Source organism: Bombina bombina, chromosome 2 (assembly GCF_027579735.1).
Source record: "Bombina bombina isolate aBomBom1 chromosome 2, aBomBom1.pri, whole genome shotgun sequence".
Lineage (NCBI taxonomy): Eukaryota > Metazoa > Chordata > Amphibia > Anura > Bombinatoridae > Bombina > Bombina bombina.
In genome coordinates this window covers 679,782,176-679,795,055 of record NC_069500.1, presented here as the reverse complement: position 1 = coordinate 679,795,055, position 12,880 = coordinate 679,782,176, and the positions used below count along the sequence as shown (strand labels likewise).

Genomic DNA, 12,880 nt, shown 5'->3' with positions numbered 1-12,880 from the left:
TCTGCTGAGGCTCCTAACTGCCCTCAAAAACGATTTTGTGCAGAAATAACGCCTTTGAAATGGTCCTCAGATGTCAGAGGACTCCTCTAGGGAAGCTGGATGTCTAAGTCTGAATTAAAACTGCGCAGTTAGAGCACTAATATAGGCCCCTCCCACCATGTACTGGCTGCCAGAGGGGCCTTAAGAAAATACTCCTAGGAGTATCTGACTAGCCATGTGGAAACTAGGCCCCAAATAAAGACTTATATCCCTCAGAGAAAAAACGTCCTATTTATAAAATCATGTAAACGTTTTGTCACTAAGTAATATGATTATTAACATGAGTATTACCCTGTTTTGTAAGCATGATCCCAGTCGCTGTTAAATCACTGCATTAGGCTTACCTCAAATACACAAGGCTCTGTCAGCATTTTCTAGAACTTATTCATCTCTCTAGAAATAAAAATACTGAACATACCTCAAAGCAGGTAATCTGCAGACCGTTCCCCCAACTGAAGTTTTCCCATATTCTTCAGTTATGTGTGAGAACAGCAATGGACCTTAGTTACAAACCGCTAAGATCATCAAACCTCCAGGCAGAATTCTTCTTCTAATTTCTGCCTGAGAGTAAAACAGTACAACGCTGGTACCGTTTAAAAATAACAAACTCTTGATTGAAGGTAAAACTACACTAAGTCACCACATATCTCTTGATACTTCCTTTCTTGTCGAGAGTTGCAAGAGAATGACTGGGGGTGGCAGTTAGGGGAGGAGCTATATAGCTCTGCTGTGGGTGTCCTCTTGCAACTTCCTGTTGGGAAGGAGAATATCCCACAAGTAATGGATGAACCCGTGGACTGGATACACCTTACAAGAGAAATAAACTTTAGAAAAAACGTGTACTGCGCCTTTAAGAAGAGGAAAAAGTGAACTATTTTTCCAAAATGATCAAATAACGTTAAATTATCTCAAAATTTAACCTAAAATCGTTGGTTTATCCAAAAATTACTGCACCCTGAAGCAAGGGCAGAAATAAGGCTCTAAAGTACTATTATCAAGATTTAGTCATTTTATAAACAAAAAATACCCTCTGCACCTCGCCACAGCTCTGCCGTGGTGCCTACCTGCCCCCAGGGTACTTCGAAATAACTTTCCAACACTTTAGACCAGCTTGCACAGTCCAGGAGCCACCGGAGTTACTGCTTGCTGCTGCCTAGCCTGAAGGAAGTGCGCATCTGAGCGCGCAAAAATAGGCCAAGCCCCTTGAGGTCGATGCCGAAGTAGGCCCAAACACAACCGCATGGAAAGCGGTTTCACACCTTAGTTTAAACAGCTAATGCCCCACAACCCCTCAAATGCACCAGTAAACAAACATATGAATGTCGGAAATAAAAAATGTTATATATCGTTTTTCTTTGAATGCCCATAGTGTCACACAATGCCCATAAGTCAACCATTAACCCCTTAGTGACCAGAGCACTTTTCCATTTTCTGTCCGTTTGGGACCAAGGCTATTTTTACATTTCTGCAGTGTTTGTGTTTAGCTGAAATTTTCCTCTTACTCATTTACTGTACCCACACATATTATATACCGTTTTTCTCGCCATTAAATGGACTTTCTAAAAATACCATTATTTTCATCATATCTTATCATTTACTATAAAAAAAATTATAAAATATGAGGAAAAATGGAAAAAAACACACTTTTTCTAACTTTGAACCCCAAAATCTGTTACATATCTACAACCACCAAAAAACACCCATGCTAAATAGTTTCTAAATTTTGTCCTGAGTTTAGAAATACCCAATGTTTACATCTTCTTTGCTTTTTTTGTAACTTATAGGGCCATAAATACAAGTAGCACTTTGCTATTTTCAAAACATATTTTTTTCAAAATTAGCGCTAGTTACATTGGGACACTGATATCTTTCAGGAATCCCTGAATATCCATTGACATATATATATTTTTTTTTTGGCTTTGGCATTGCTTTTTGGTAATTAGAAGGCCGCTAAATGCCACTGCGCACCACACGTGTATTATGCCCAGCAGTGAAGGGGTTAATTAGGGAGCATGTAAGGAGCTTTTTGGGGTATTTTTAGCTTTAGTGTAGTGTAGTAGACAACCCCAAGTATTGATCTAGGCCCATTTTGGTATATTTCATGCCACCATTTCACCGCCAAATGCGATCAAATTAAAAAAAACATTACATTTTTCACAATTTTAGGTTTGTCACTGAAATCATTTACAAACAGCTTGTGCAATTATGGCACAAATGGTTGTAAATGCTTCTCTGGGATCCCCTTTGTTCAGAAATAGCAGACATATATGACTTTGGCGTTGCTTTTTGGTAATTAGAATGCTACTAAATGGCGCTGCGCATCACACGTGTATTATGGCTAGCAGTGAAGGGGTTAATTAGGTAGCTTGTAGGGAGCTTGAAGGGTTAATTTTAGCTTTAGTGTAGAGATCAGCCTCCCACCTGAAACATCAGACCCCCTGATCCCTCCCAAACATCTCTCTTCCCTCCCCTACCCCACAAATGTCCCCGCCATCTTAAGTACTGGCAGAAACTCTGCCAGTACTAAAATAAAAGGAAAATTTGTGCATTTTTGTGCATTTTGTTTTAGCATATTTACATATGCTTCTGTGTAGGATCCCCCTTAGCCCCCAACCTCACTGATCCCCCACCCAACAGCTCTCTAACCCTCCCCCTCTGACTTAATGTGCGCCATCTTGGGTACTGGCAGCTGTCTGCCAGTACCCATTTTAGTGAAAATATGTGTTTTTATTTAAAAAAATTCCTTTTTCTGTAGTGTAGCTCCCCCCCCCCCCCAATACCAACCCCCCACCCCTTCCAGATCGCTTAAATGCTTTATTTTTAAAATGTTTATTTCATTTTTTTTAATACACTTACTCTTTACTTTTTTTCTGTAGTGTAGCGGTTCCCACCCGCTCCCGCCCCGTGCACGCGCCCGCCCGCCACCCACCGTGCACGCGCGCGCGCCCGTGCGCGCCCCCGAAGGCTCCGCCCCCCTCCACCTTCCAGATCACACCGATGGCCGCCCACCCGCCTCCCAAGTCGGCTCCCACCCACCAACGATACCGGCCATCGATGTCCGGTGCAGAGAGGGCCACAGAGTGGCTCTCTCTGCATCGGATGGCCAGAAAGTGTTATTGCAGGATGCCTCGATGTCGAGGCATCACTGCAATAACCGGAAAGCAGCTGGAAGCGAGCAGGATCGCTTCCAGCTGCTTTCCAGACTGAGGACGTGCAGGGTACGTCCTCAGGCGTTAACTGCCTTTTTTTAGAGGACGTACCCTGCACGTCCTCGGTCATTAAGGGGTTAAATAAAATCAGGGACTCCAGTAATACCATTTATATAACATAGGAATACTGCTTACCCCATTCCCATACAGGGAAATAAATGCCAGCCAGTTCTGATATATTAAGTCTCCTCAGAATAAAAAAGGCTGCACATACCTTAAATGCTGCTTGTAGCATGAAACCGGTCTCTACACTGAAGATGTCTCATGGTTACCTTCAGAAGTCTTGTGGGAACCAGCGTGGATCTTAGTTACAACTGCTAAGATCATCAACCTCAGGGCAGAAATCTTCTTTCATATCCCTCTGAGGAAAATAGTACTCACCGGTACCATTTAAAATAAAAAACTTCTTGATTGAAGAAACTAAAACTAACACCTCACTTTACCAGGTCTTCCTAGTATAACACACGCAAAGAGAATGACTGAGGGTGGAGTGGAAGGGAGGGGCTATATATACAGCTCTGCTGTGGTGTTCTTTGCCACTTCCTGTTAGCAGGAGGTTAATATCCCACAAGTAAGGATGAAATCAATGGACTCCTCATATCTTATAAAATAAATTAACATTTTATTACTTATCTCTTCTATCTCCCACTGGGAGTATAATTTATTCTGCTGGCTATGTTTACACAGCTTTTCTATAGAGCATTTTTTAGAGGCTTTTTAGGTAGGGATACCACAGGCAAAATCAGCTATTTCAAATGCCAATATAAAGGTGTGATATGTAAACAACTGAATACACTCCAGCAGGTAAAATGGATCATTGGGACCAAATTAAAGGGGAGAACATTTAGGGTACATTGTCCCTTTAAGTCTCCAAATATTTAGGAAGAATTTCTCCAGACCATAAAAACAATTTTTAAAGGTGCTGTCTAACTTATGTTCTTGTAGATGTGGTTCTGCTTATACACTTATATAATTTATTTCTGAAACAATAAATCCACAGTCCATTTCCTCTACTGTCATAAAACAATAGAACATGCACTGCATTATTTGAACATTTCCTTATTTAAAGATGCTTTCTCATTTTCCCCCCATAAAATATGTATTATTTTGCAGTGCTCATAATGTCTCTTATCTCCCCCAAGCAGAATTGTGATCCGAGACGTCCTTGCAGAAAATGCAGCATGTTTGCAGAAAGAACGGGTCACATGCAAGAACGGTTAGCGCCTTCACTTTGCAACATTGATCCATAATCAGGCTGTACTCTTCAAATAGTGCTGTACTCTGGCTACACTGTGTAAGTTTTCCTTAACACAGTGCGGTCAAAACTAAGCACTGTTTCAAGATAACAGTAAAATATGGAGCAGCGCTGCAGAGCATTGAATGACTCTCAGGGATTTTTTTTTATCCCACCCCCCTTGGCTTTCCTGGTCTACAAAGCTTTGACTCCTGAATATAAGATGTTTTTGTGAGCAATGGACCTTTTTTATTACTACATTTTAATCTTATAATTATGTTATGTTAGTCCAAGAGCAAATTAAACAAATGTATTCAAGAGAATTATAAAAACTTAAAAGGGACAATAAAGTCAAAATTAAACTGTCATGATTAGAATAGAGCATGCAATTTTAAACAACTTTACAATTTACTTCTCTTATCAATTTTGCTTTGTTCTCTTGGTATCTTTTATCAAAGAGTAAAAGAAGTTAGGCTCATAAGAGCTCAGGAGTGTGCATGTGTCTTTAGTTCTCAATGACAGCAGTGTTTTGCAACATTAAATGTAGCTTTGTTATACAATGTTGCAAAACACTGTTACCATAGAGTACTAAAGACGTGCACACTCCTGAGCTCTTATGAGCCCTACACAGTTTTACTCTTCAACTAAAGATACAAAGAGAACAAAGTAAATTTGATAAAATAAGTAAATTTATAAGTTGTTTAAAATTGCATGCTCTATCCGAATCATGAAAGTTTAATTTTGACTTTACTGTCCCTTTAACAAAACTTATGTTTTTCTCTGCAGCTAATTTGCAATGCAATTTTCAGCTACTGCAATATATTATAAAACTTTACAAAATGTTTTATTCTCCAATTAAACAACACATTGCTATTGAAGTGGTGCTTTAGTGTAAACAGAAACATTTTCATCAAAAACAAATATCGCATAAAGTGAAAAAAAGTTCTGCCTCTGGGCATATTTCTTTATCCGCAAAAAAACCATACGTCCCTCTAGGTGGGCATAAGTTTGTAAAAGGAATGCAGAATATGGCCACAGACAGAAGCATTCAGCTACTTTCAGTGTTGGATTTATTTGTGTGAAAGTGTAACACAAAAGATCTGTGCAAATCTAGATATTTGTGTGTGGCACTTTCACACAAATAAAGCAGGCACTGAATAAAACAGCTGAATGTTGTTGCCTCTGGTCATATTGGGCATTTGTTTGTAAAAGAATGCTGGATATGAATTATGCCCATACCTAGCTGCCATTAAAGGGACAGTCTAGTCTAGCTTCTGAGGGTGAAATCTCAGATCTGGACAGTATAAATCTTTTGACTGATTCTGAAGAAGTAAGCTTCAGATTTAAGCTTGAACACCTTTGTTTACTGCTAAAGGAGGTACTGGCTACTTCTGACAATTCCGTTTCTTCCGTCGCTGTCAACACTAAGAAATCTAGTAAGCTTAAAGGGACAGTCAAGTCCAAAAAAACCTTTTATGATTCAGATAGGGCATGTCATTTTAAACAACTGTCCAATTTACTTTTTTCATCAATTTTGCTTTGTTTTCTTGGTAATCTTGGTTGAAAGCTAAACCTAGCTAGGCTCATATGCTAATTTCTTAGTCCTTGAAAGCTGCCTCTTATCTACATGCATTTAGACAGTTTTTCACAACTGGTGGGCGTTAGTTCACGTGTGCCATATAGATAACATTGTGCTCACACACATGGAGTTACCTAGGAGTCAGCACTGATTGACTAAAATGCAAGTCTGTCAAACAAACTGAAATAAGTGGGCAGTGTGCAGAGGCTTAGATGCAAGGTAATCACAGAGGTAAAAAGTGTGATAATATAACTGTGTTTATGCAAAACTGCATAATGGGTAATAAAGGGATTATCTATCTTTTTAAACAATAACAGTTCTGGTGTACACTGCCCCATTAAAAACCATCTGTACTACACCGAATGAAAATTATACAGCAAAACAAATACTCCAAATAACTGGTAATTTTTGCCGTGATTGGAGGATGACCAATCCATCATTTCTGACGTCAGAAATGGCTTGCAACAACCAGAGGAAGCTGGAGCTGTTATCAAGATTAAAAGGTAAGTTTATTTTCACAACAGAAGTGAAATGTAAATTTTGATGAATTAAAGTGCCCCTGTTTTTAATCGAATTTTTAAAAACCAGGCACTTTAGCATCAAAATTGACATTTACTTTAAACGGGTGTTTAATCCCTTTGTATGTAAGGGCAACAGTGCAAAAATAAAATACTCATACAAATTTGAGCATTTTCTTTTTGCACTTTTATAACCATTTGATCTACATTTGCAACATTAATTCAATTTTTAAAGGGACAGTCTACTCCAGTTTTTTTATTGTTTAAAAAGATAGATATCCCTTTATTACCCATTCTCCAGCTTTGCATAAAAACATGGTTATATTAATATACTTTTTACCTCTGTGAATGCCTTGTATCTAAGCCTCTACAGACTGCCCCCTTATCTCAGTTCTTTTGACAGACTTGCATTATAGCCAATCAGTACCCTCTCATTAGTAACTTCACATGCATGAGCACAAAGTTATCTATATAGCATACATGAACTAACGTCCTCTAGCTGTGAAAAACTGTCAGATAAGAGGTGGTCTTCAAGGGCTTAGAAATTAGCATATGAGCCTACCTAGGTTTATCTTTCAACTAACAATACCAAGAGAAAAAAGCACAATTGATAATAAAAGTAAATAGGATAGATGTTTAAAATTGCATGCCCTATCTGAATCGTGAAAGTTTAATTTTGACTAGACTGTCCCATTAAATATACTTTATTGTACATGTCATAGTTATTAAGCCAAAACAAACAGAGGGTAGCCTTTACCAATAGTTTAGCTACATAAAGTAGGATAATAGCTTACCAATGTCAATATTTTCTCTTCCGAGGGCGACTAAGGAAAGATATAGGATTTCTCTGTACACGCTCCTGTAAAACAAAGATACTCTCATATCAGGAATCAGCCTTCAGTAAGCCACAACCTAATTATTATGCGTTGTCTAGCTGAAAGTACTCTATATGCCATTCTGTTGGAAGCTCACCTTTGCCGTTTGCCAGCTATGTTGCTCTTTTGCAAGAGAAGGCCGATGGGTTTCAGGACGTCATTGTGCTGGATGCTCTGAGTGATGCTGTCCAATAAATTGCCATCAGCTTGAAGATCATCAGGAACAGGAGATGAGGATTTCTTGGCAGATTCTTTTAAGGGATGTTAATTAGTGAATGCATGTTAGACATAATTATGTATTCAAAGCAAAGATTAGCCTTAAAATATTATGTAAATGTATTTTTACAAATAATTTAAATATTGAAAATATAAATGTAAACTTTTAGTTTCTATAAAAAAACTTTAGTTTCAATAAAGTAATGAGTGATACAATGTTTAAACTAGTGTTTAGTTTTCTAGCTATGTGGAATCCCTTTTAGATTATCCTATGTTCCATACAGGCTTGTTTGGACAGTCTCTATATTGCCTGATTCACATCTTTCCTTAATTGACTACAGCAGGGGAAAAAGATAAGAGGCATAAGACAAATATGGGCAGCAAACATTATTTTATAGAAACTCAGTGGAATTCATAAAACCAACAATTTTCAGATTAAAATTACAAGGAAATGAAACGAAATAATGAAAGTATAATGCAAAGTGTTTTAACTACAAATAATTAAACATTAATACTACAATCTAATACAATTTACTATCCCTTTAAAGAAAAAAACTGTATTGCTAACAAATACCAAAGAAAATGTATCCATATAGATGCATTATGGGTTAATGGAAACCTTAAAAATGACATGGAAGTTATGCGTCAAGTTTAATGTACCAGCCCATTGTCAAAAATAAAATTTATGCTTACCTGATAAATGTCTTTCTTTTTGGACATGGAAAGTCCACGTCATTCCAATTACTAGTGGGATATTCACTCCTGGCCAGCAGGAGGCGGCAAAGAGCACCCCAGCAAAGCTGTTAAGTGTCACTTCCCTTACCCATAACCCCCAGTCATTCAGTCGAAGGGAAATGGAAAAAGAAGACAACACAAAGGTGTAGAGGTGCCTGAGGTTTAGTAAAAAAACATAATTTATGTAAGAACTTACCTGATAAATTCATTTCTTTCATATTAGCAAGAGTCCATGAGCTAGTGACGTATGGGATATACATTCCTACCAGGAGGGGCAAAGTTTCCCAAACCTCAAAATGCCTACAAATACACCCCTCACCACACCCACAATTCAGTTTAACGAATAGCCAAGAAGTGGGGTGATAAAAAAGTGCGAAAGCATATAAAATAAGGAATTGGAATAATTGTGCTTTATACAAAATCATAACCACCACAAAAAAAGGGCGGGCCTCATGGACTCTTGCTAATATGAAAGAAATGAATTTATCAGGTAAGTTCTTACATAAATTATGTTTTCTTTCATGTAATTAGCAAGAGTCCATGAGCTAGTGACGTATGGGATAATGACTACCCAAGAAGTGGATCTTTCCACACAAGAGTCACTAGAGAGGGAGGGATAAAATAAAGACAGCCAATTCCTGCTGAAAATAATCCACACCCAAAATAAAGTTTAACGAAAAACATAAGCAGAAGATTCAAACTGAAACCGCTGCCTGAAGTACTTTTCTACCAAAAACTGCTTCAGAAGAAGAAAATACATCAAAATGGTAGAATTTAGTAAAAGTATGCAAAGAGGACCAAGTCGCTGCTTTGCAGATCTGGTCAACCGAAGCTTCATTCCTAAACGCCCAGGAAGTAGAAACTGACCTAGTAGAATGAGCTGTAATTCTCTGAGGCGGAGTTTTACCCGACTCAACATAGGCAAGATGAATAAAGATTTCAACCAAGATGCCAAAGAAATGGCAGAAGCTTTCTGGCCTTTTCTAGAACCGGAAAAGATAACAAATAGACTAGAAGTCTTACGAAAAGATTTCGTAGCTTCAACATAATATTTCAAAGCTCTAACAACATCCAAAGAATGCAACGATTTCTCCTTAGAATTCTTAGGATTAGGACATAATGAAGGAACCACAATTTCTCTACTAATGTTGTTGGAATTCACAACTTTAGGTAAAAATTCAAAAGAAGTTCGCAACACCGCCTTATCCTGATGAAAAATCAGAAAAGGAGACTCACAAGAAAGAGCAGATAATTCAGAAACTCTTCTGGCAGAAGAGATGGCCAAAAGGAACAAAACTTTCCAAGAAAGAAATTTAATGTCCAATGAATGCATAGGTTCAAACGGAGGAGCTTGAAGAGCTCCCAGAACCAAATTCAAACTCCAAAGAGGAGAAATTGACTTAATGACAGGTTTTATACGAACCAAAGCTTGTACAAAACAATGAATATCAGGAAGAATAGCAATCTTTCTGTGAAAAAGAACAGAAAGAGCAGAGATTTGTCCTTTCAAAGAACTTGCGGACAAACCTTTATCTAAACCATCCTGAAGGAACTGTAAAATTCTCGGTATTCTAAAAGAATGCCAGGAAAAATGATGAGAAAGACACCAAGAAATATAAGTCTTCCAGACTCTATAATATATCTCTCGAGATACAGATTTACGAGCCTGTAACATAGTATTAATCACAGAGTCAGAGAAACCTCTTTGACCAAGAATCAAGCGTTCAATCTCCATACCTTTAAATTTAAGGATTTCAGATCCTGATGGAAAAAAGGACCTTGTGACAGAAGGTCTGGTCTTAACGGAAGAGTCCACGGTTGGCAAGAGGCCATCCGGACAAGATCCGCATACCAAAACCTGTGAGGCCATGCCGGAGCTACCAGCAGAACAAACGAGCATTCCTTCAGAATCTTGGAGATTACTCTTGGAAGAAGAACTAGAGGCGGAAAGATATAGGCAGGATGATACTTCCAAGGAAGTGATAATGCATCCACTGCCTCCGCCTGAGGATCCCGGGATCTGGACAGATACCTGGGAAGTTTCTTGTTTAGATGGGACGCCATCAGATCTATTTCTGGAAGTTCCCACATTTGAACAATCTGAAGAAATACCTCTGGGTGAAGAGACCATTCGCCCGGATGCAACGTTTGGCGACTGAGATAATCCGCTTCCCAATTGTCTACACCTGGGATATGAACCGCAGAGATTAGACAGGAGCTGGATTCCGCCCAAACCAAAATTTGAGATACTTCTTTCATAGCCAGAGGACTGTGAGTCCCTCCTTGATGATTGATGTATGCCACAGTTGTGACATTGTCTGTCTGAAAACAAATGAACGATTCTCTCTTCAGAAGAGGCCAAAACTGAAGAGCTCTGAAAATTGCACGGAGTTCCAAAATATTGATCGGTAATCTCACCTCCTGAGATTCCCAAACTCCTTGTGCCGTCAGAGATCCCCACACAGCTCCCCAACCTGTGAGACTTGCATCTGTTGAAATTACAGTCCAGGTCGGAAGCACAAAAGAAGCCCCCTGAATTAAACGATGGTGATCTGTCCACCATGTTAGAGAGTGTCGAACAATCGGTTTTAAAGATATTAATTGAGATATCTTCGTGTAATCCTTGCACCATTGCTTCAGCATACAGAGCTGAAGAGGTCGCATGTGAAAACGAGCAAAGGGGATCGCGTCCGATGCAGCAGTCATAAGACCTAGAATTTCCATGCATAAGGCTACCGAAGGGAATGATTGTGACTGAAGGTTTCGACAAGCTGTAATCAACTTTAGACGTCTCTTGTCTGTTAAAGACAGAGTCATGGACACTGAATCCATCTGGAAACCCAGAAAGGTTACCCTTGTCTGAGGAATCAAAGAACTTTTTGGTAAATTGATCCTCCAACCATGATCTTGAAGAAACAACACAAGTCGATTCGTATGAGATTCTGCTAAATGTAAAGACTGAGCAAGTACCAAGATATCGTCCAAATAAGGAAATACCACAATACCCTGTTCTCTGATTACAGACAGCAGGGCACCGAGAACCTTTGTAAAAATTCTTGGAGCTGTAGCTAGGCCAAACGGCAGAGCCACAAACTGGTAATGCTTGTCCAGAAACGAGAATCTCAGAAACTGATAATGATCTGGATGAATCGGAATATGCAGATATGCATCCTGTAAATCTATTGTGGACATATAATTCCCTTGCTGAACAAAAGGTAAGATAGTCCTTACAGTTACCATCTTGAACGTTGGTATCCTTACATAACGATTCAATATTTTTAGATCCAGAACTGGTCTGAAAGAATTCTCCTTCTTTGGTACAATGAAGAGATTTGAATAAAACCCCATCCCCTGTTCCGGAACTGGAACTGGCATAATTACTCCAGTCAACTCTAGATCTGAAACACATTTCAGAAATGCTTGAGCTTTTACTGGATTTACTGGGACACGGGAAAGAAAAAATCTCTTTGCAGGAGGTCTCAACTTGAAACCAATTCTGTACCCTTCTGAAACAATGCTCTGAATCCAAAGATTGTGAACAGAATTGATCCAAATTTCCTTGAAAAAACGTAACCTGCCCCCTACCAGCTGAGCTGGAATAAGGGCCGCACCTTCATGTGGACTTAGAAGCAGGCTTTGCCTTTCTAGCTGGCTTGGATTTATTCCAAACTGGAGATGGTCTCCAAACTGAAACTGCTCCTGAGGATGAAGGATCAGGCTTTTGTTCTTTGTTGAAACGAAAGGAACGAAAACGATTATTAGCCCTGTTTTTACCTTTAGATTTTTTATCCTGTGGTAAAAAAGTTCCTTTCCCACCAGTAACAGTTGAAATAATGGAATCCAACTGAGAACCAAATAATTTGTTACCCTGGAAAGAAATGGAAAGTAAAGTTGATTTAGAAGCCACATCAGCATTCCAAGTTTTAAGCCATAAAGCTCTTCTAGCTAAAATAGCTAGAGACATAAACCTGACATCAACTCTGATAATATCAAAAATGGCATCACAGATAAAATTATTAGCATGTTGAAGAAGAATAATAATATCATGAGAATCACGATGTGTTACTTGTTGCGCTAAAGTTTCCAACCAAAAAGTTGAAGCTGCAGCAACATCAGCCAAAGATATAGCAGGTCTAAGAAGATTACCTGAACACAGATAAGCTTTTCTTAGAAAGGACTCAATTTTCCTATCTAGAGGATCCTTAAACGAAGTACCATCTGACGTAGGAATAGTAGTACGTATAGCAAGGGTAGAAATAGCCCCATCAACTTTAGGGATCTTGTCCCAAAATTCTAGTCTGTCAGACGGCACAGGATATAATTGCTTAAAACGTTTAGAAGGAGTAAATGAATTACCCAAATTATCCCATTCTTTGGAAATTACTGCAGAAATAGCATCAGGGACAGGAAAAACTTCTGGAATAACTACAGGAGATTTAAAAACCTTATTTAAACGTTTAGATTTAGTATCAAGA

The 12,880-nt window shown here is 38.7% G+C and overlaps 1 protein-coding gene across 1 annotated transcript in view; it reads right to left on the bottom strand.

Moving 5' to 3' along the window:
* The window catches only part of DENND4C (DENN domain containing 4C), a 474,079-nt gene that overhangs the window by 16,607 nt on the left and 444,592 nt on the right, over nt 1-12,880 (bottom strand). The window contains 2 exon segments of the mRNA XM_053702651.1: nt 7,374-7,438; nt 7,552-7,705. Of these exon segments, the coding sequence (XP_053558626.1) occupies nt 7,374-7,438; nt 7,552-7,705 (219 nt within the window).